The sequence below is a fragment of the Pangasianodon hypophthalmus genome, chromosome 22, assembly GCF_027358585.1.
Source record: "Pangasianodon hypophthalmus isolate fPanHyp1 chromosome 22, fPanHyp1.pri, whole genome shotgun sequence".
Classification (NCBI taxonomy): Eukaryota; Metazoa; Chordata; class Actinopteri; order Siluriformes; family Pangasiidae; genus Pangasianodon; species Pangasianodon hypophthalmus.
Window position 1 is genome coordinate 20,275,884 of NC_069731.1, and position 24,964 is coordinate 20,300,847.

The window sequence follows — 24,964 nt, forward strand, 5'->3', positions numbered from 1 at the left end:
CTCATCTGACCCACATGTTAGTGTGTATGAAACCTTCTGAAGCTTTTTAAACAGGGAAAAGTGAAAAAATCAATAAACCTGCTGTTTAACTTCTACAAGAAACAAGCTTAATGCATCTGGGAACGTTAGTGCAACACTACTAAACAAACAAACAAAACAAAATATCTACAGTGAGGGAAAATAAGTATTTAAACTATTTAAACTCTTTAGTTTTTGTTATTTAATAAACTTCCAGTGTATTTATTACTTCACATTTACATTTAGAAATTGAAAGGGATAGGGGAAAAGTATTCAGATGCCACAAATTATCAGACACAGCCTTCGTACTTTGTTGCAAAGCTTTTCTGCAGCATTGTGGGTGAGTTTTGATCCGTTCGTCTCAGCAAACCATCTTCAATTCCTGAAGATTATGAGGATCTTTCTGATGGACTCGCAATTTCTAAATCCTCCATAATAAAGTCAGGAGATTGGCTCGGCCATGAGAGACCTTCCTGAGTTATTGTGGCTGTATGTTTGGGCTCGTTGTCTTGTTAAAACCTAAATGCTCCTCTAATGTGTCCCAGTACATCCATTCATGTTTCCTTCACTGATGCGTAATGCCTCCAGGAAGCAGCTTTATATCATGATGCACCCGCCACCATGCTTCACTGTAGGTGTTCTTGGTGTTTTTGGGATCATACACACAACCCTTTTTTCTCTAAACATGGCAAGCTATTGTCAAGCTATTAACGTATATTGTTCCAAAAGAGCCCTGATTTGTTTAAACGCTTTTAGATATGTAGCTCTGCTCTTGTTCTTCAGCAGAGGAGTTTAGCGTGAGGTTTCAGGAACAGACGATTGTGCTGCAGCTCATTGTTTATTGTTCTCTGTGTAACTGCTGTTCCTGCTGCTTTCACGTCGTCCTGCGACTCTTTTCTAATGACTGCTGGCTTCCCTCTTACCTTCTTCATCATTCATCTGAGAGCTCGGTGTGAAATCTTCAATGTTTCACCTGTTCAGGGACGATTAGTTGTAGTTTCGTGAACTTTCCACCTGCACATCATGGAACCAGCTCTACTGACAGGCATGTTTACGGTCTTTGCTACAGCTTTTTTTATGGAATCGTTTTTTTAAAAAATGTAGTGACTGAATACTTTTTCCCCCTTTAATATAAGTTTTTAAACATATCATTGTTTATAATTATGAATATATACTGTACTTTTTTGTACATTGTACATTTTGTACATTTCATTGTTCATTATTTCCCCTCGCTGTATTTAAATAAATAAGACTCAACAGACTTTTACATTTCTGTTAATATTGTTTCCTTTATAGCTTATTTTCATGGCTCCAAACTTCTATAAATGATTATGAGTGTTCATTTTTAGTGCTAATATTTACATAATACCTTTTATACTTTATACGTTTTTTGGTTTTCTTTTATTTGACTATTGATTATTATTGTTGTTTTTATTATTAGTAGCAGTAGTATTGTTGTTGTTCTTGTTATAATTATTATTATTTTACTTTAAATTTTTTAGCACGTCTCTGCACTACAGAATATCTCTTGATTTCTCTCGAGTGTGTACATTAGCAGAAACCATCGAACAGGAAATGAAGTGTGTTTGGGACGACACATTACAAACCCACAAGAAAACGCACTTTATTAAAGCAGGTTCAGTACATTTTCACCGTACACACGTCAATCACTCAAGAAATAAAGAAAACAAGTGAGTGATGCATTTACACAGATAGGAAGCCATAAAATAAACACTCTCAAACACTCGAAACACTCGAAACACTCACTAATACTCACTAATACTCATTAATACTCACTAACACTCTCTGTCTCTCATGTTCACCACATCAGGATGAAAAGAGCAACAAGGCAAAATTCCCACAATGCACTGCATGAGTCGAGTCGAGGATTCCTCTTATTACATGTTGTTTCATCATGGCCAGTGAACATACAGAATAAACAGATTATTAATTACGGCACTTTTAATGTTTAAAACCCCACAGTGTGACGGTTACATTAACACTCGAACATCACTGACTGTTTTCTCCAAAAATCCATCCAAATAAAAACTAAAACGAAACCCACAATCAGCTCTATAACCTCACATAATAAAAGAACTAAAATCATCACAGCCAAATGTGTCCTGGACCTTTTCAATTTCAGGTTTTAACCAGCTGACTGATTCAAACATGTGATTTAATGTCGCATACATTCGTTTATGAGAGTTAATACACAGTCCAGTGCAAAAGTTTGCATCCCTATTTGTTAAAAAATAATATATAGTTTTGCTTGTTCATTTAAAGTGAAAACAGGAAGATTTTCTGTTTTACAAATAATCTGCAAATAATCCCAAGACATTAAGAATAAAACATTGGTTTATCCTGTCTCCAAGGCAACAAGACAAAACATGAGCCAGAAATTAAATAAAAAAAAATGTATAAAATAAGTCTTGTCTTGTTAGAGGACGTTACGAAGGAAAAAAGTTGATATTAAAGTTATTCGAGAATATTCACAAACTTTCTAACTGATATCATTTTGAATTTTTTCACTATTAAAATATTAATATGCACAATTTCACCATTTTGTGATGACTAAGGAAAACTAAAAATACATTTAATTCAAATTCTTATTTTCTTTCTTTTTTTTTTTTTTTTGGTCCTCAGGGTGTGCAAACTTTTGCACTCAACTATAAAAACTGCGACCGTACAGGGAGCAGTGAAAAATGTTTCTGGAAGAAAAAAACTTTCAATTTAAAGATCTCAAATTTCCATAAAACTCGAACACACAAACACACTCACGTTGAATTTGTGGCTGCTACATCTTTCAAGAATTTTTTTTCCTTTTAATTACAGTAAGAAATTGTTGGTATCATTATAAAAAATTACTGATACAGTAAAAAAAAAAGGATTTAATTTATATTTACAACAAAAAAAATACAGATTTCAGAGACTAAATGTGTCATTTTAGGGCTTAGATAAAAGAAAAGAAAATAATTACGAATAAAAGAGGCCCTGAAAATCATATTAGATATTTGAAAAAAAAAAGATTTTCACCTGACAAGAATAATATAAAAAAGGGAGAAAAAAAAGAAGAAAAAGAAGAATACTCTTACTGGTTAGATAATGATCAGGAATAAACACAAAGACGAGTCCACGACTGCGTACAAATAAATTCACCATAACTTTAAAGTTCTTAAATTATTTCCTGAAAACACGCAGAGCACAGTGTCGAGTCGAGTAAATATCATCAAACCACACACACACACACACACACACACACACACACACACACACACTGCATAAAACGGTCCAATATGACGGCCAAAAGATCTCCACACACCGCACACACCATCAAACACACACACCTGAATAAAATAACAACAATGACGATAACATAAGAAGAGTAACGTAATAATTAAAGCAAAAAAAAAAGGCTACCAGTGGAGAACCCTAGTTAAAAAATAATAATAATAATAATAATAATAATAATAATACAAGGGGTCAAAGGTCACAGGGCAAATGGAGGGACCTGCCAGCTGTAATGTGTTGGAGAAGGAAAAAAAAAAAAAAAAAGGAAAAATGTGGTAAAAGATGCCAGGAGAAAACTAATAACCGTATTAGGAACCAGAAATAAATAATAAAATAAAAATAATAAAATATTTATTTAGTAATAACAGTAAAATAAAATAAAATAAAATAAAATGTCCATTTACTGTGTTACTTGCGTGCCTTAAACACAGAAATGTACTATTTAAAAAATATATTTAATGATATTTTCCAATATTGCTGTTTTTCCAGCTGGGAATGAAATAGAATTAAATAATTATTCAATTAAAATATTAATTGCTGTGTTTGATTCTTAAAAGGAGGATTTTACTGTAACTGCATTTACAGAATTATAGTCAATAAAACTGTTATTAGTTTCCTGTGAGCAGCTTTTACCGCATTTTTACAAGATTACAAGTTTACAGTGTAAATACTAAAACTATCATACACTGGATCTCTCACACACACACACACACACAGTCTGTACACTGTGCAGTAATGGCTTTAACTAGCACACACACACACACACACACACACACGCTCGACACCTGATCCTCGGCTCAGTGTGTGTGTGAGGAGGAAAGAGCTAAGGGGGTCATGAGTGGTAGAACTTCTCGTTATAGCGGTGGATGGTCACGCAGCCGTGGTAGGAGATGGGGCGTGGCATCGCCGCTACACCTGTGATGATCCCTGTGGCCGGATCGTAGCACAGGATGGTGTCCGACGCCTCGCCGCTCTCGCTGCGACCGCCCAGGATGTAGATCTTCCCATTACACACTGACATCCCACAGCTCTCCTACACACACACACACACACACACACACACACACACACACACACAGAGAGAGAGAGAGAGAGAGAGAGAGTGATTACATTCCCTAAAATCACACACCAAATTACTCAGTCTGTTTGCACGATCCAATAAACTGAGCGTTTTATGCAAATTAGGGGGCAGAAGCAAGTAAAATATGTAAATTAGGTTTCTGAGTGTGTGAATTATTCTCAGAACATTGTGAGGACTTCTGATCTTAAAGACACGCCTGGAACTCACCGCATCAACGTTACACAGGAACGTAATATAAACGAGCATCGATAAAAAAACCATGTAGGTTTTAATTTAATAGATACAGACACGTATATATTACTATAAATTATACAGAGAAAAAGTGTTACATATCTATAACCTAAATCACGAACATAAGCTGGAAACAAGTGAAACGTTAGTGTAAAGATCACAAACTATAATATAAACTGAAGGTTTTCAGTTATGAAGGTCATTTTGGGGAAAAAAACAATCTACTAGAAATAAGTGTAGATGTAAAACAAGGCTTAACAACGCTTAACGAGGCTGAATGAGGCTGAATGAGGCTAAACGAGGCTAAACGAGGCTAAACGAGGATAAACGAGGATAAACGAGGTACCTGTTTGCTGAAGGTATGCACGACGTGCATCCAGTAGTCCTCAATGGGGTCGTAGCAGTAGATGGATTTAGTCAAGCCACCTGACACGTAGATGAGGTTGTTGAGGGACACGGCGGTGATGCAGCGCTTAGCGATGGGGATGTTGGCCCTTAGCAACCAGCAGTCTGACTCCGGGTCGTAGCACTGGACCTGAGAGACGACACGCATCACACTACAGCCGTAAAATCTCTATTTCATCAAATGACAAGTGACATTTTCACACGACGCATTAATTATCATCTGGTCCAAAAAGTTCACACTCATCAGCAGGAATGTCACAAAACTTTATTTATACAATGTACACTGATAAAGACACACACACACACACACACACACTTTGCTTCTAATTCCGTCCTCCTACTTCACTGTGCTGGAATGAGAGCGAGAGAGAAAGAGTTGAAAGTGTGTGTGTGTGTGTGTGTGTGTGAAGGAGAATCGCCCGAGGCTTAACGGAGCTCTTTTCCAATCTGTGAATAATTACACTGAAGTTCCTCCTTTAACCAATCAGCACTCAGAAACTGTGTGACATCACACCAGAAACACGAGCAGGCTCTGAATTCCAAACACTTAACGCCTTTACGCTAAAGTTATTTAATTCTGCCTCATTAGTGTTATTAATGACGCGTGAACAGATACAGTACAGACATCTAACACAACACAGAGACACAATCAGACACAATCAGGCTCTTTAAGGGTTAATTATACGGTTCTACATTTCTAGAAGGGTTCTACTGAGAACCTGTATTCTGCATGGAAAAGCACGTGTTCTCAGGATCGATACAATATTATTCAGAACCAAGAGGGGAAAATGATGAACTGTGAGGGTGACGTAGGTTAAAGAGACAGACAGACAGACAGACAGACAGTTATACAGTTATACAGGTAGGTAGAAAGACAGACTTTTAGATACACTGACAGAAAAATAAACAGATAAACACAGACAGACAGTTAAATAAACATAAAGAAAGAGAGACAGACAGGTAGACATGAAGACAGACAAAAAGGCAGAAATCCAGACAGATTATACAGGCATGCAGATAGAATGAGAGTGAGACAGATAAATGAATAAACAGGTACAGAGAGAGAGAGAGAGAGAGAGAGAGAGAGACAGATGGACAGACAGATGGACAGATACCTTATTAAACAGAGGGAAATAGTACAAAGTAAAAATAAGTAAAATTATTAAAAGGTGAACGTGTGTGTGAGTGTGTCTCTGTGTGTGAATATCAGTCTGGCTATGTGGTCAGCGTCCTCACAGCGATGTGAGACAGAGAGTTCTCCGCTCCACACAGACACCTGGAGAACATCTGAGCTCTGACAGATCCAGGTCACACTGCTCTTACGCTCCACCACCATGAGGGGGCAGCACTGAGGCAGGAGGCCTACTGATGCAATGTTCTGAGAGGGCTGTAACGGAAAGACAAACAGTCACAGAGCAAGAAGGGGGGCAGCGACTGACACAGGAACCAACACAGGAACCGACTCAGGAACCACCACAGGAACCGACTCAGGAACCACCACAGGAACCGAATCTCTCATGTGGCTTTAGCAGGAATGCTGCTTTTTTAGCAAACACTTCACCAGTTAAACATTTATCTATTTCATCTCTCAACACTTTGACAGAACTGACACATATTTAGTACCACTCGAAACGTTTTTCACCCCAGTGTAGCCATGCCAATTCTCAGTTCTCTTCTATCATTAATCATTAATCATGAATCGTTAATCACACCCTAATCATTAAAAACTGTAAATCACTCACTGGCAGGTTCTCAGGTTTCGGTTCTGAAGTCGAACATGGCCGACAACAATCACATTCGGTTAGTCAGGGCTCAGAGGACAGAGGGTTTTTATTAAAAGGAGGAGGATTAAATTGTTAAATGTTTAGAATCGTGTTATAATTCTTAGACCAGCAACACTAACATCGCATAGACGCCACACAAAGTTCAATCTGTGAATTAATTTGCCTCCGTGAAAAGCATCAGTTCAGAAGAATGATTCATTCATGATCAGATATCATTACTCAAACACTCTAGCACACACTTAGAGAAAAAAAGGTTCCTTGAGGGTTCTTTGGATAGTTAAGAGTTCTCAAAAAGATTTTAATCAAAGAACCACCCCAAGGATACAACACATGAAAGCATCAAAACACAGGATACAAATGCGCAAAGGACTTAAAGAATGAACTTAAAATAACAGAGAACCGGGATTCCAGTGAACAGGAAACAGGAAATAAAAGTTCAGTAATAACAAACGCACGTTGATGAAGGTGCTGAAAGGGGTCGTTTGTGATACTTAACAGTGAAAAAGGTTTTTTTGTTCTGTATGAGTCTTGGACAAATGACGGATTAAAATCAGTTTTTCTAGTTCTAAGCTGCACCAAATTTTGGAAAACTCGTTACTGACGCTCGCTTGAGGTGGAACGGTGACTCACGCTAATGACTTAATAATAATTCCTAAACACAGTGTGCTTTCAGCGGGCCGTGCCTGTGCGTCACGTGTTTGTTCCGTGGGGCAAATATAGCCGTGGTGATTGACAGGATGCGTTAGCGTGAGGGTTCGGCTGTTCAGACTCACCTTATCAGAGCACGTGTTGTCGTCAGGGCCTCCTCCGATGACGAAGAGCTTGTTGACGCAGCCGGCAACCGCCGGGGAGCTCACGGCCTCCTTCATGGGGGCTACCTCCGTCCAGCGGTTGGAGAAAGAGTCGTAACACTCGACGCTGCTGAGGCGCGACTGACCGTCGTAACCGCCCACTGCATACACCTGCACACACACACACACACAAACACACACACATTCACAGATTCAATTCCTGACTCATCATTTGTGAGTAAAAGGTGATGTAAGAACCAGCTGCAGAACCCGTGCAGGTCCATCAGGTAGAACGAGACGTACAACAAGAACAGCAGCAGCAGCAGCAGCAGTCTCTTCAAGTGAGGAACATTTCAGCTGGAATCAAAGCCACAGGAACAGAAACACAAACAAAGACACTGGACACCGTGTTAGAGCTGTGATGTAGTTTAACGTTTAGCTGTTCAGAAAAGAGGATAAAGAAAGCCAAGCTAGCTGAGACAGTGTGTCTGAACTACACCACAGCACTGTCAAGTTCTGGATTCTGATTGGTGAGAAGGTGTTGATTAATTCTCTATAACAGCAGCTCTGACAGTAGCGCAGGTTTATATTAATGCGCTCGTTCTGATACGTTATCATTTCTACAGTAACAGCTCATTCACCAGACGCTCCACTGATAATAAACGGATTAAATAAGTCATTGATATGGAGAAGCTTTCTAAAGTAAGGAGAAGTTTATTTAACATTTATGGAAGGAGTCTCCAGTGTCAGCGCTTTGTAACAGTCAGAGGTAATCTTTGGGACAGAGGAGTTTACGCTTCTTTGCGGTTTCAGAGTAATGTGAAGAAGAGAGAGAATAAAGAGAGGCTGGTGAGGGAACGAGTGTTTATAGCTGCTAACACGTAAGCGACAACAGGAACTAACTCTTTCACCATCATTACAGATCAAATGATGATGTGTTGTTCTTTAGTAAATGAATTTCTGGGGTATAAGAGGAATAACACACTTAAGGACGTGCTGTTATGGGAAAATAAACTTCACAGTGTTAACAGTAACTCTGCTTCATCACACTCAGTATTTTACTGGAACAGAAACACACACAGTGACATCACTCACATGACGCAACAACAAATCCCACACTTCCACCTACTTCCTGTTTATGACCCACCCCTTATTTGATGGACAGCCTGCAAACCCCTAAGCTCCTCCTAAACAGCAGGAATGTTCCAGGTTTTCATTAATTTGTTCCAGGCAGTTCTTAGAACCGCAAACACTTACAGACCTGTCCCTCTCCTGTATCTGAACCCCAGTCAAAACACACCTGAAGAAAAAAATGTCATGTCCTCCACCTGGAGCGTGACGCAGTAAACATGTTGACTCTAACGGAATACAACTGAAAACTGGTCAAGCCGGAGTTGAGCGTGAACGTGCTGGAACATGGGGAAGGCAGCGTGCCGCTCACACGAGGATAAAAAACCGACATGAAGACCTGTGTGTTTACAGAGGCGGAAACGAGTGAAAGAAACACCAGGAAGTCTTCCTGTATGTTTTCTTTTATAGATGGGAATTCTTTTTTACAATAAGAAGAGGAAAGATTGTGCATAATTTGTTTATACACAGGAGTTTAAAACACTCTAATGCATCAGGTTTCTTAAATTTCCATGAAGTCTGTAGAATTTCCTTTTATTCCAGGATCAACAGTAACATAGCCTTGAGAAGGAAGAAAGAATGTTAAAACCACAGGGTGGTGCTTCCATTATTTAGACTGTATAAAAACTTTTCAGTATGTTGAAATGAGCTATGTGTTTCCATGAATTTGATATTTTAATAAAATCAGAGCAGGCTGGGGTGCGCCAGGGAGGAGAAAGCAAACAAAAGGTAATATTAATCCATCTGCGGAGAAAAGCCGTATTGTTTGGTGGAGCTGGATGTAAGTTATACGACGGCGTGATCTGTTATTGCACAAGCTGCCCTTGTTTGTTCTTTCGCTCGTGCAAAACAGGACTGATTCTCTGAAACGTTGCCTTGAGCTCTTTCTGAAAATGGGCTCCTCCTGGAGCAAAAACAACAACGAGCTTGCACAACAACACGGCACTCGATCTCTGTCAGTGATTTAAACACGGTTCTGACATAATCCCTCACTGTGAGAGGAGAACGATCCAACATTCATCATAGTCATTCGTGTAGTTTGAGAAATGGTTGTAGCTTTGTGTACTTTCTAAAGCTAACTAGTTAAACACAGATTAAATAACGCACTAATCGCTGTGAGTTCTCAGCTTCGTCCTGGCTTCATTCTGACGGTACGAGCTACGTCCACTCACCAGAGACACCAACGATCTCTCCTACTTCCTTCCAAAGTTTATTTCTCTTCCTAACATCTCTGTACACATTTAATGAGAAGTCGTATATGACAAGATACGATGAAATCATAGTTAGGAGTTTTTTATTTATTTATTTATTTATTTATTTATTTTGTGAGAATTAACTACAGGTAGTGAGCAAGGAACCGAAGAAACATCGGATCACACGCTCCATAGGATCGGTCTGAGGAATCGTTCAAGCCAGTCGTTTGGTTTTGTCACTTTATCACATCATAATTAAGTGCATCTCAATTTAAATGCTGCTGTCGCTGAAATCGCGTCTCCATGTCACACAAATACGGAGAAACTCAACGTCCCTCTGTCGCTTCGTAGCTCACTCGTGTGGACGCAAGGTCACGATCACTCTTCCATGCCGTTCTCTTTACTGGAGTCAGTAATGTGCAGCTATGGGCCACTGACTACATGCTGACTCACAGGGTGGAGGAATGAATGAGGTCATGCTTTAAAAGCAACAGCCAGCAAGAGAGGAATCTAAAGCTGAGAGAGAAGGAGAAGAGAGGAGAGGTGGACTAGCAGAACGAGTGCCAACCTACATTCATGTGAAGGTTTAGTGCGGTACAGATGGTGGCACAGACGTCGAGAGATGAGCAGACGGTCGGCGTTAAAGGTGTCAAAGTGTCTCTAGACAAAATGAGTTTAATTCTCCTGTCTGTAACACCACACACTAGCGTGAAGGAAACATCTCCGACGTCACAGTGATGTGCATCAAAGACAAAACAAAATCAACCTGAACTTCATGTGTTTTAAGACAATTTCACTGAAAATGATAATTAAAATTCTACGATGCTGAAACGTCCTCTACAACCACACACACACACACACACACACACATACACACGTCTTTTTCTCCTCCTGCAGTCAATCTCCAACACTTCACCATCCATCACCTCCACGTCCCGGAGCTCAGAGTGTAGCGAGCTTTCACACAGAAATGGGGAGAAATGCACAGTCCTGACTGGGTGCATAATCCTGTTTATCGCCATAGCAACTGCTAGCCAATAAAATGTAATTAAATAATCTAAGCGAGGAGGTTAAATACAGAGGAACCTTAATGACTTCACTGACCTTTTATAATCATCATTACAGCTTAATTACTGCATACAACAGCGTTATACAGAACATATATAATCAGCTGTGTCTGTATTTCAGGGAGAGTGTGTGCAGTGTGTGCAGTGAAGTGTGTGTGTGTGTGTGTACAGTGTGTTTACAGTGTGTGTTGAGTGTGTGTGTGTGTACAGTGTGCATGGAGTGTGTTTGTGTGTGTGTGTATAGAGTGTGTTTACAGTTTGTATGGAGTGTGTTTATGTTTGTGTGTGTGTGTGTGTGGAGGGGGGGGTGTACACTGTGTGTACACTGTGTGTGAAGTGTGTGTACAGTGTGTATTGAGTGTGTATTGAGTGTGTTTGTGTGTGTGTGTGTGTGTGTGTGTGTGTACAGTGTGTATTGAGTGTGTATTGAGTGTGTTTGTGTGTGTGTGTGTGTGTGTGTGTGTGTGTGTACAGTGTGTATTGAGCATGTTTGTGTATGTATGTGTGTGTGTGTACAGTGTGTATTGAGCGTGTTTGTGTGTGTGTGTGTGTGTACAGTGTGTTTGTGTGTGTACAGTGTGTGTGTGTAACTTCACCTTTCCCAGTAAGACGGCCATTTTGTGTCTCCAGCGTCCTTTATTCAGCGACGCCACTCGGATCCAGATGTTGAGCTGTGAGTTGTACATCCACACATCTCTGCTGTTGATGCGACCTCCTGTAACGATCACAAACATAAACACACACACACACACACAATCACACACACACACAGACACACACGCATTTATGTAATCTGTGTAATTTATTAACAGTGATTTACTAACGCATGTTGTACAGTTTTGCACGTTTGCCTCAATGAATATGCAATTTGTGGGCGGAGTCAATGCAAGCAGCTTGATTTTGAATCTCACTCTGTGAGTGTGTGTGTCTGTGTGTGTTTTGTGTTTTTTGTCATTTGAGGAAAAAAATTAATTAGTTTATTAAGGAACAATGAGATTCGTCACATGTTATGTATTAAATATTCACCACATTTTCACATTTTAGTATTAAACAGCACCAAGGAACCTGTAACATTTTACATTTACCTTATAAACAGACACACACACAGTATGTTAACAATCTTTAATTTTATATTCACTTTAAACTTTATTTTTAGTTAATAAATAAAGTTTGAGTTGAGAACATGTCCACACTTAGCACACACACACAATTATTCAAATGGCACATGCAAATTAATCTCCTTATTTGGGCTCTTAGTAAATCTTAACAAATCAAACAAAACAATTTATATATAATATATAATCATGTACACAGTTTTATAGCATTCAATGTCATTCGATTATTTATTTTAAACATGATTTTTTTTTAAATTCTATTCCCATTTTATTGTTTATTGAAGTGTACGCAGTGTGTACAGTGTGTGTGTGTTTACTTTGGCAAAAATACACTGAAATTTATATCCTGTTCTTAATCTTAAATCCAATGCAAATTATTCGACGGTTATGCAAAAGTATTAACAGCAACGACTCGGAATAACCTTTCAGTCACCTCGCTGAATACACGCCGTACTGCGCCTGGACTTTCTCACTCGTACGCTCTCTTTATATAAACAGTACGGGGATGAATACTGCGTTAAGACAAGTTTAATCAAGTTCCAATGAATCGGCTTTAAACACAGAACTCAGTTTATACGGGTTGGAAAATGTTTGGGGGGGTAAATACTTATGCACACGCATAAACACTAGATCCTAATTTATTCCACATTCCAGTCTGAGGCATGTGACTGCAGGCAACCGGAGGGAAGAGGCAGATGGATTGGGGATTAATATGAAATGTGGGGAGTAACATGCAACACAACCATAATTAACACTTGAGTGCAAAAGTTTGTGCTCCCTGTGTTTTTAAAATAAAACAAGAACTGAAAATTGACCTCTAAAGGCAAAGCGTGGGCGTAAGACTTATTAGAATATTTATATCGCATTCTGAAAGGGGGGCACAAACTTTTGAACTGAGATTTATTTGACTTGTATAATGAAAGCAAAGTAGCATTAAATATCCTGTTGCTATTTAAATAAATGCCTTTCTCGTAAGGGTGCACAAACTTTTGCGTGAACGTTTTATACCACAGCGCTGTTGAATTCTGGATTGTGATTGGTCAGAAGGTGTTGATTAGTTATCCCTAACGGCAGCTCTGATAGTAGTGCAGGTTTATATTAATGCGCTCGTTCTAATACTGAGAATAATGACTCTGAAGCTCCGCCCACTTTTCCCTCTTCGTTTCCTCCATCTCTTCTCGTGTAACGCTTCTCTGTGTGAGTGTGATCTCTCAGGCGGCCATGTTGCTCACCGAGTGCAGTTATTTATACTGTCCTGAGGATTTATTTACATTTAAGACATCCTTCGTAATCCTGGCAGCACATCAGGCGCATTTCCACAGCAGGAACCGTTTCATGAATCCAAAAACCTTTTCAAAAACGTCAGACGTCTTTCCACCATTTCAGCTCCTCCAGGAATCTTCTACATTCCCACTCCAAGGTCTTTACGTCAATATAATCCAGAAACTATTGTGGGCGGAGCTTGCTACACTGAACTTCACATGATTAGCAGCTCATGTGCGTGCACTTCTTTAAACCTGCATTCAGCTAGCACGCTAAAAAGGGGGTTCTGGAGGGTTCTTGGGATTTCTTACCGTCCTGGAACCTTGTCTAGAAGGGAAATCCTCTAGCAGAGAGTTCTACGAAGAACCATTAATGGTCCACCAAGGAGGATAACCAGAAGAATTTACGGTGCTCAATTACGGTAGAAAAAAATTGTTCTGAACTTTATAGTTCTTGTTTAAGACACTTGGAGAAATCTCAGAAGGTTCAGGAACCTCAGAACCTCAGAATCTCAGCAGTGGTGCGTCATTTGTGAACGAGTCGGCTCTTTTTTGTTTTCTTCTTCTGACTTTTGTGGTCCAGAGATCATGAGATTGAATCCCAGCAGCACCACAGCCAACCGTCGCTGGGAGTCAGGGGAAAAAATATCACCCGTGCTCTCAGTTCCCAAGCTCACAGATGCTTGTGATTGGCTAGTGTCACTATGATTGACACACTCTCACTCCCAGTCAATCATAGTGACACTAGCCAATCACAGGCATCTGTGAGCTCATGTATGTGGAAGAGGGCAGATATCGCTTCCCTCCTCCTGCTCTGAGACGCAGCACGAGCAGCAGATCGAAAAGATGCGACTGGCTTCATGTGTCTCAGAGGAAGCACGTGGTAGCCTTCATCCTCCTGCTTCATAGCTGTCACATGATCAGGAAGCGCTGGATGGTGGGTGGGGACTGAGAGGTGACCAAAATTGGGAGAAAACGTTAAAGAAAAAAAATGGTCAAAATATTGGGAAAATTGGGAATTTTTGGGAATTTATTTTGTTTGGGAACCGAAAGAGTCGACTCTTACCTGTGAGCTGAATCAAATAATTGGACTCCACAGAAGTCCCGTCTCCCCCGACACTTAACTCCAAACCAATACAAATCCAGTATAAACTCACATTTATATTCGTTTTATTAACTAATTCCTGATTCTCGTATCATGTACATATATAAAGGAAATGACAAAAACATGTTCATGAAGGCACCGTGAGTCACCGTGATCTCACACACACACGCACACACACACACACACACTGACCTGAGACCAGGATGTCGTTGCGGAGAGCACACACTGCGTACTCGGACTTGGTGAACTCGGGAAGTTTGGCCAGTGACTTCCACTCTCCTGTGACGGGGTCGTAGCACTCGGTGTACGGCAGGTTGAAGCCTCCGACTCGCTCGCAGCCGCCCACCACCACGATGACCTCTGAGAAACCCGTGGACCTGCGGGACGACAAACCCCGCCTCATTTCACACACACGTTACGGTGTCTTAATCAAACAGGAACTATTATTATTAAAGGCATGCTTCTGTCACGCTTCTAAAGTAAACACTAATAACTGAGCGTCTGTCTGAAGAGCGCGAGATGAGATTACGCAAACGCAAACGCGCCAGACAAAACAAACGCTCTGATTACGTCTGACGCTGCGTAACACCACGCTGAGGGCTGTACTGAACATACAGTAACGCTAACATGCTGCATGCTCACATCATCAGTATCAGAGTCAATACAGAAATATGTTAGGCCTGGTGTATTTATCAAATAACAGATAAAATAATATTGTGTTTTAAATGCAGCATTTCATCATACTGGAGAAAAATCCAAAAGATGCATCAAGATGCACATTTTTTTCACATCTTGATTTGTTTTACATTGCATGTTTTCTTTAAAAAAATAAAAAATTAAATGACTATGATGATGATGATGATTTTTTAAAACCATCAGCTGCTTCCAGATTTTTATACGTGCTAATTTATAATTTGCATAAACGCAGGTAAATGAAAAATCTATTATTATTATTATTATTATTATTATTATTTGTAAGTATCATTCATCTTCTGATGGTTTCACTGACATCATTATGGGTGCTAATTTAAAACTGATCTAAAAACTAGCTGATAGATTTTTTTAAATGATTATTATTATTATTTATAAACTATACCATGTTTCCAGATATTTGTAGATCCTAATTTAAAATGTGCGTAAAAGCAGGTGGATGGAAATTACATCATTATTGTCAGAATTAGTTTATTACACAAGTTTATGCAGAAATATTTTTACTGAAAAATGTCATCAGCAGAAACTTTTCGAATAAACAATAAATTTGAATAAATTGACTTTGCTTTTATACGTAAATTTACATAAATTCAGGAACAACGCGTAGAAGGCGAGCTTTTTTTTTCTTCTAAAACTGATTTTACATCAACACCACGTTTCCTGTGTAAACACTCCTACGATTTATGAAATTAATTTGTTTGTATCCAGGATTTTGTTTTTACTTTGTTTTCACACGGGCCTACTGCAGATTTTTTTTTACTACAAAATGTCCAAAACATTTCTGATATTTTTTCATTGTCACACAGTGACCTTTTACACCACACACACACACACACACACATGCCGAACTGTGCGCGTCAGTGCCCTCTGCTGTAACTCATTAACTGAACCTGTTTGTTTGGCTGCTTTTTTCTCCTCTGCTCTCGGCCCTGAGCTAAGAATAGCAGGGAACAAAAACGCAGGATTACAGCCGAGAGCGAGGGCTGAGGTCTCACAGCGAACGGTGGCTCTCTGCCTGAAAAACATTTTGTCCGAGTTTCCGTCTTGCTCCTCCTCTTTCCCTCAAAAACAACCAAACACTTGGATCTTGAAGAAGGACACTGTCACAAGAGCAGTGCGAAAAACACTCTGACCGGTTCATGCTGTTACAAAGAAATACAGATTATTATTTCCACGTTATTACGTAAGTAAATAAGGAAACGTTTGTCTGTGATCTGCCCGGAGACAGAGGGAGTGGAGCAGCTTGTTGCAAACTGACACCCAGCTGAAAACAACATTAACCCTTTCAAATGGAATGCTCTTTTTATCACTCCATCGTCCTTTAGAAACACACAAACAAACTTTTGTCCTCAAGCACACTGCATTTTATAGCTGTTAGGCTCCGTTGCGTGACTTTATCATGGCAGTTGAGGTGATTACAGAACTACACCCCCACCTCCACAACCATTAAACCAGAACTAAACAATTCATGAACTCATGACACACACACACACACACACACAGAAATGATGACTGATCGTTTTGTCGATTCACGTTCAGACCAGTTCCAAAGTTCAGCTCTGAAGGAAAAAAATAAAAAGACAGAAAAAAACAAAGAGCACATGGGCTTTAACACACAGACGCGCGTCAGCAGGAGTGTGTGTGGTGGTGTTTACGGATGTGCTGAGGTGTGCGCACGTCACACTGTATCCATCTACACGTTTCTATAGCTGCGTCTGCCTCAAATCACCGCCGTGTACGGCTTACAGCTACGCCTGAGGGCTAGTCCAGATTATTACACCAGAGCTCATGATGTTAAAAATACTGTTAAAAGGACAGTGAGATCAGTGGGACTGAGTTCACACTCACTCAGTACTGCAGAAGTATTAGATCAGAATGGAATCAGTATCAGATCTGTACTGGATAAATATCGGATCTGTCTCAGATCAGTTTCAAAAAAGTATTGGATCTGTGTAGAAACTGTATCAGTATCGTTTCAAAATTGGATCTGTATCAGATCAGTTTTGTAAAAAAGTTCGTATCAGATCACAATCTAATCTCTTTCTAATCAGTACTGGATCAGTATCAGATCTGTATTGGATTTTTACTGGATTATTACTGGATTATTACTGGATCAGTATTGGGTCTGTATTGGATCAGTACTGAATCTGTATTGGATCAGTATTAGATCTGTATTGGATCAGTATAAGATCAGTATTGGGTCTGTATTGGATTTTTACTGGATTATTACTGGATCAGTATTGGGTCTGTATTGGATCAGTACTGAATCTGTATTGGAAACATTTTCAACAAAGATCTAACAGAGGCTAAAATTTACATTTTAAAAAAAGTACACAAGTTCATTGTCGGGTAAAAATCTTTGATACGGGATCCGCTTCCTCTTAAAAAAACTGATCCTGTAATTCCACCTAAAGACAGTTAATGAAGCGATGGAGGCCTGACGAGACTTATTCTGCTTTTCCAGATGTTCTCTTCATGTTCGATCCTGTCTCTGTGTATTTATCCCAAAGATCTTCTGTGGAGAAAAAAATCATGCTACTAGCTATATTACTTTCTTCTTCATGCCTGATTAAAATGCTGACTAGGTGAAAGCAGAAGAGCGGGAATAACAGATAAAGCGTCGTGCGCCACATGGGAGAGCCGCTGAGGTGATAAAGATTAAACTAACAGATCTGCTCTTTGATACGGTTTCACATGAGGCGCTAAACATAAAGACTGGAACACAGTGTTTAGCGCAGACGGGGGAGAGACAGAGGCTGATAAACCTCAACACAAAGAAACGCCGCAGTTCAGAAGCGACATCGTGTCTCACAAGAACCCGTCATTAGGTGGCTTTCACAGAGCTTAATGACATGTGTCTGTTTCTCAACGTCCTGTTCGGCAGTTTTACAAGCCTGCAGTCAAACGTCTCGTCTCTGCGTAAAGCTAAAAACAAAAAGAAGACGAGACCCGAGGCGTTAAAGAAGATCCGGTTTGGAAAACAATGTGTGCGTGCTTGATTGCTTTGACTTGTGTCTCAATGCTAAATGTCACAAAGGATAAGAAAAAAAATCCCCCAAGGAACAGAAAAGAAAAAAACAAAATAATTGATCCTTAGCACAATCACATGATCTGCAGTTTTACATGCACAAATGCTAATTTATTCTTTACTATACAATTTAAACACTAGCTAGCTTGCTAACAACCTTTGCTAATGGATTTAATTGCATCATAGTTAACATAAAGTTGGCTAGTTTCCCTACAAACCTGGCTAACACTTTTAATTACACAAAATAATAGTTAGCCTAACGCTAGCTAGGTTCCTCAAAACACTTACACTATATACAGTAAACTTACACAAAATTAATAGCCCAGTGTTAGCTTGCTAAAAACAGCTATCTTTTAGAGCAGTTCTGTACTAATGTTGCTAATTCAGAACATGCTAATACTGGTGCATACTTCTGTGTTTTATTTTTACAGCACCTTGAATTCGAATCCAATCAAATTATAACCAGAATTTAATTATATAATTTAATTATTTCATTGTAAAATGATTCCCAACTCAGCGCTCTGCTTTCTTTTGTTCCTCTGGAGAAAACTTTAGCGGTTCTGCGCAGAACCCTGGAAACTTTCAGAATCTGATTAGGAAGTTACGATCTTTAGCCTTACAAAGAACACCTGACTTGTATTACGAGTCTTACCTGCGTGGGCGTGTCCGAGGTGACATCATCTCATTGCCCAGGACGTGGTATCGCCGTGCCTCGTGCAGCAGCTGGTAGCACTCTGGCGCGTTCTGGATGAGCTGATCGCCTTCGACGGTCTGCACAAAGTAGTTTGGGTGCAGCAACGGCAGGCGGACGTGCGTCAGGAGGTCACGCAGGACGGCACGCCGGTGTTCGATGTCGTGGTAGACCCAGCGCATGACGGCCTCGAACACCGTCTCCTCCTTACCAATGACGAGCTCGTCGCTGGAGATGTACTCCTCGAGCTCGTCACGGCGCAGGTCCAGGAACTCTTCGTGCTGCGCCACATCGGCGAAGCTCTGCAGGGCGTAGTTACGGCACCGGTTAGCGAGCTGCTTGAGCGAGTGGGCGTCGGCGAATCTCTGGATGCCCAGGCAGTTACACGGGTCCAGCTGGTCCTCGAGGAACTTGGCGCAGGCGTCACGCAGCGTCCCGATCTGGAACAAGCTGGACGTCTCGAATAGGAACTGCACGTTGTCGGTGGTGATGCGCGCCCGGCCCGTGTACACGTACTGCAGGAAGGTGTCCATGGCGTCTGCGCGGATGCCGTTGATCTCCACCAGCATGGCGCGGCTCTCGCGGTGGTCGTTACAGAACATGGCGCGGAAGTAGCTGCTGCACGCCGACAGCACGGCGCGGTGACACGGGAACTCACGACCCTCCACGCTGATCACCACGTCAGTGAAGAGCCTGCCATCACGGAACTCGTTGAACATCTGGAGGATGCTCTCAGCATGGCTCGGGCCTGAGGAGAAGTCGAACACGTCATGACTGCTCAGAGTCTTTGTGTCCATCTCCAGAACCTTGCGCTTGACGGCAGGAGACTCGCGGACACCCGAATCCTCCCGGTTTAGCCGTCTTCCCAGGATCAGTACCATGGCAGACAGATTGGATCAGGCCTGAGGCCCAGTGACAGGAGAACAGGAAGAGGAACCGGGTCTGCTGAGATAAGACGAGATAAGAATCAGATTCACATCCATCAGATACCGGATGATGACAATAAACACAATAATCAACAATAAATAAACAAATTCTGTCCATTTGCTTCTGATAAAAATGCTTCAACTTGCTTGAAATAAAGATAAAGCAAAGTCGACACATCAAGCAGTAATAAAAACACAGTCATCCCAAATTATTTCTAAAATTAGTCTCATATTATTACAGAAATTGGCCTAAATAAAGAATCTTTACTAGAATGTACAGATCAGTTCATTCCCAAAAATCCCAAACACCAATCCACCAACTCAAAAACATCAAAACGTGCCGGAAAATTCCACAGGAAAACAACACATATGGCAACACTGGATAAGATCAATCGAGATACCAATCATGTAGGCCTCATGAGCAATTAAGAAATACTATTTTTCCCTTAATTGAGTTGCTTTTATTGTATCATTGCTTTAAAACACAGAGTAATTATCCTACACATCCAACCTGAAGTCTGAAACTGCAATGGAAATTTCAAACACCAAGTGCAGGTTACTATCTTACATAACAAAGGGCAATATTTGCTGTATCTAACAGAGACATGTTGTGAAAAACCTGGCAACCCTTTGTTGTATTGACGGCTGCGTCCCAAACCGCTTAGTAAACAGTAAAACAGCACACACCTGTACTAGGTAAGTGTTTTGACGCTTTGTTTAATAAGACACGACGCAGTTTGGGACACAGCCTTGGGCACTAGAGGCAAACGTCATGAGAAAAACCGCCTCAGCTACTTGGACTTGCACCAGCGTATTTTTCCTCCGTGTTATTTGAGACGTGGGCGGAGACTCAGGTGAGCTCACCTGGAGAAACCTCTTGCACGTGGCCCGGTTTTACCTGCTGCCTCCTAGTGTTCATTCCCACTTAATAACAGGTTATAAACAAAGAATTGCCACACATGCACACGTGAGAGAGGTGCTGACAGAGCGACACAGAGGTTTACAGGCTGCTTATTGTTATAAAATGGTTCCAGCACAGAACCTTACAAAAAGAAAGCTAGAAGTGTGAACTGTGGGTTCTGTGTGTCGGGTTCTGAGACCCAGTGTTTATCGGTCACTCTGTTAAGTGCACTTGCTGAGTCAGATGCCTGGCGATGAAGCGTTATAATCATAATTACATCTCAGTGCTCTGAGAAGAGTCGAGTATGAGAAGAGTAAACGAAACAGTACACAAACCCAGAGGAGGAAGAAATTCAGTTCTGATGGTTTTAAAACCTGCCTGATGTCTGATCAATATCTGAGATCAGAGTCGACTTGGATTTAGTGCCTTTTTTTTGTTGTTGTTGTTGTTGTTAGTTTTTATGCTGCTCTTTATTTGCCTGGCTGTTTCATGCATTATTTTATCGTTTTGTATTGAAATGTACTTTATAAACAAATCTTACTGATGTCTTTACATTTACATTTAACATAAAGCCAAAATCTTATTCATGAGCAGCTGATCAATAATAAAGGCACCTCATGTGCTTCATCACCAGCACACAGCTGCCCAAAACTGAAATCCTGCAGTGTGTGGAGACTGAAATGAAGATTATAATGTAGAGTTCAGTCACTTCCTGTTCATGAAAAGTGTCCTGAAGATAAAGTCTAATGTAAACAATAAACCATGAGGAAAAGATGACACACACATGTTCCGGCTTCACAGCTCACACATCACCAGCAGGACGCCACAAATCCAGTCTGTTTCCTTTTTTACGCATAATAAAGCCACAACTCTTACAGACTTTACACATAAAGCACTTTGAGGTTATGGAGATAAAGCTAGATCTGCTGCATGCTGTGCAGCCCAGCTGGGGAGATAAGATAAAGTGGAAGAGAATAAAAGAAAAATGCGTTTTTTTTTCTTTTTGCATCTCAGGAACATGAGCAGAACTTACCTTCTAACCTTCTAACCTTCTTAAAAAACCCAAGCCGAGCTTCGATCTCTTTAAAGAGCTTGTATATTAAGAAAATCAAGTCAGCCCCGACTCTTAGTCCCGTCCCTTTCTTTCTGTCTTTCTTGTTTTTTCTTTCTCCTCGATCTGAGTCTGTGTCTTTTCTCACTCCTCCTCAGTGCGCATTTCTCTCTCTTCTCTTCTCTCTCTCTCTCTCTCTCTCTTATCCAGACAGCAACTAAAGCGCGATGCGCACAGCGGGGACATGATCCACCTCCCCACCGCATCCACCAAACACACACCAGCACCAATCAGCCGACAGCGCAGGGGATTGTGGGAGTTGTAGTCTTGTAGGGATCTCAGTTCTGGAAAGCTGCTTTGGACTACAGAGTAAACTCCGCCTCCCGGATTGCGTCAGAGTGCCACATGGCAGCTGGTGTTTACAAACAGCTGGAGGGCGTGTGGATGGAAATGTGGCTCCAACTGATTAGAAGATATTAAAGCTCATTAATATAAACACAGCTTAACCCTTAACCTTCATTCATCTACACTTTAATCCTGTTCTCAAAAAAGATTTTTTAAAAGCGGCACTGCTTTTTGTCACTGACTTCTCAGGGTTCTCCAGGGTTCTTTCACTGTTCTTAACTTCATAAACAGGACCACTCTGGTGTAGCACCTTTAAGGTTTAGAAGAAACAAACTAAAGAACTCTTTAAGATGCTTCACTGAAGCTTTTTAAGAGTGTACTTTATCAGAAAAGGGTTCTTCACGGGTTCTTCGCTTCCAGAACGGGTTCTGTTTGTAATCTCGTCTAAAAGGGAAACATCCTGTTGTAGCACCTCTAAGGTTTAGAAGGACAAACTGAAGAACCTCGAAGAAGCATGTGCACTCTTACACTCTTAGAAAAGGGTTCTTCACAGGGTCTTTGGATCATTCTTAGCTTCATAAAGAGGTTCTAAAAAAAAGAGGTTCTAAAAAAAATCATTAGATTGTAGGGTTCTACATGGAATCTACATGGAAGTGTGTGCACTCTTAGCGTTCTTCATGGGTTCTCTGGATCGTTCTAAACCTTAACAATGCTATGTTTCTCTTTTAGAGAGGAGAAGGGTATAAGTAGAACCCCTTTAGGAAGCTAAGAATGATCCTAAGAACCTGTGAAGAACCCTTCATTCTTTGCTTCATTACAGGGTTCTGCATGCAATCCTCTCTAAATGGAAAGACTGTGTGTTCTAGGGTTCTACAAACCACCACTGAGGTGTTTCATAGAGTTTTTTCAGGGTTCTTCAAGGGAAACACAGTGTTGTAACACCTTTAATGTTTAGGAGGGCAAATCAAAGAACCATTTTTCATGCTTTATGGATATTTTAGGGTTCTTCACAGGTTCTTTGGATCGTTCTGGACTTCCTAAAGGGGTTCTACTTGTAATCCTCACTTAAAGAAGAACACTACATTGTAGCACTTCAAAGATTTAGAAGGACAAACCAAAGAATATGATAGGTTGCTTCAATGAACCTTTCTGAGAGTGTTCTTTAAGGGTTCTTTAAGGAAAACCAGCTTCAGTAAAGGCTTCTCCGCTTTCTGAAGGGGAACCTGTAGATGTAGGTGCTGTACGGAACCTTTAAGGGTTTTTCTGAGAACCAAAATATTTTTTTTGGAAGAGTGTAGTGTTGTGTGCTCAGAGGATTTTCTTTTATTCTGAAAAATAAAACACTTCTCGAAGATTATCTCAACAGTGGAACCTGTAAACGTGTCTTCAGAAGTTGTTGTGAAGGTTCCTGAAAGAGTTAAGGGTACTAATGAGTGTAAAGTTGACGTTTAAGACACTGACACGCTGATTAATGGGTCCCTGAATGAGGTGCTCTTGCCTGAGGACAGGTTTTTCCTCTTCAGTGAAATTTCCCAGGAATGAGTTCCAGGAAGTCGAGAGAGAAAAATGTCTCTTTTTCTTTTCTGTCATCTCAAGGCCTCGGGGCAGCGCGCTGAGATCCTCCAGGAAGTTCCATTTCATTAGAACTCTGAGAGAGAAGGAAGAATTTTAAAAATAAATAATATAGGTAATATAATATATAAATACTATACTATATAATATAATATAAATACTACATCTTTTTCTTCTTCTTCTACTTGTTCTTCTTCTTCTCCTTCTTCTACTACAACTTCTTCTTCTTCTTCTACTTGTTCTTCTTCTTCTCCTCCTTCTCCTCCTCCTCCTCCTCTCCAGCGCTCTGCTGTTGATCTGCTGTAGTGATTTATTCTCAGAGTTACTGAGCATGAGTGGAATTATGTTCCTCAAACCGTTCCAGCTCTGCGCCGTGTTCATTAAACTCTTAAGCTTTCTGTCTGGGATTTGATTTGTTCTCGTGTGATTTTGGCTTTTCTCTGTTTCCCTCGGGTTCATCCAGCATGGAGAGAGTTCCACAAAGTTCTGGGCTCAGCACCAGCGCAGGTTTCTTAGTCCAGGCTTTAGAAGATGCAATTCTTCTTAAGTGTTCCTCTGCACTGAGGTGTCCTGAGAAAACGCCTCTTCACCCGGGACGATGCCTAAAAATAATCGGATTAAATCCGTCCCTGTTTTGTTCAGTGACTTTTTCATTCCAGAAATGAAACATCAGTAAAAAAAAAGATCAGCCTGTTGGAGGTCAAATCATTTCAGTAGTCATGAATTCTGATCCCAGGGTTTAAAAGGTCTCCATAATGGATCAACAGCGCCGTCTGGTGGCGGGGGAGAAGCTGAGAAACTCCTCCTACAGGACGATTTACTGAGCAGCAACAGGGGCGTGTCACAAGGGCCTTCAGTCAGTCAATCAATCAATCAATCAATCAATCAGTCAATCAATCAATCAGTCAATATCTGTGCCATAACAAAGTATTTAATAAAATAAAGTAGTAAAAAATCAGTATGTTGAAATAAGTTTTATTCTACAGCACTGTAACATGTTATATCTTGTTTTAGACAAACAAACAAACAAACAAACAAATCCACACTGTGACAATTGTTAAAAAATAATTTAATAATATAAAATAATTTTTTAAAAAAACAGACTTTAACCAGACAGCTTAAATATAATTATTTAAATATTATTATTTTACTATTATTATTCTACAGTATTGTACTGCATATCTTCCTTCTGAATGAATGAATGAATGAATAAACAAATAAATAAATAAAATTCAACTATACAAATTGTCATCAAATAATGTAAATAATAA

At 40.2% G+C, this 24,964-nt stretch overlaps 1 protein-coding gene across 4 annotated transcripts; it reads right to left on the bottom strand.

Annotated features, from left to right (window-relative positions):
• Positions 1-1,617: 1,617 nt before the first annotated feature.
• klhl24b (kelch-like family member 24b) lies at positions 1,618-21,996 on the bottom strand. 4 transcript variants are annotated; one of them, XM_026937998.3, is made up of 7 exons: positions 21,759-21,996; positions 18,860-19,840; positions 14,661-14,845; positions 11,583-11,701; positions 7,581-7,769; positions 4,965-5,153; positions 1,618-4,339 (listed from the first exon to the last, which is right to left on the bottom strand). In XM_026937998.3, exons 2-7 carry the CDS (start codon positions 19,777-19,779, stop codon positions 4,139-4,141), a joined length of 1,803 nt encoding a protein of 600 aa, XP_026793799.1. In that variant the 5' UTR covers positions 19,780-19,840; positions 21,759-21,996; the 3' UTR covers positions 1,618-4,138. The 4 variants fall into 4 exon arrangements, with proteins under 4 accessions (XP_026793799.1, XP_026793798.1, XP_034153992.1 ...); XM_026937997.3 differs by having other exon boundaries at positions 18,860-19,843; XM_034298101.2 differs by lacking the exon at positions 21,759-21,996 and adding an exon at positions 20,512-20,740.
• Positions 21,997-24,964: the final 2,968 nt, after the last annotated feature.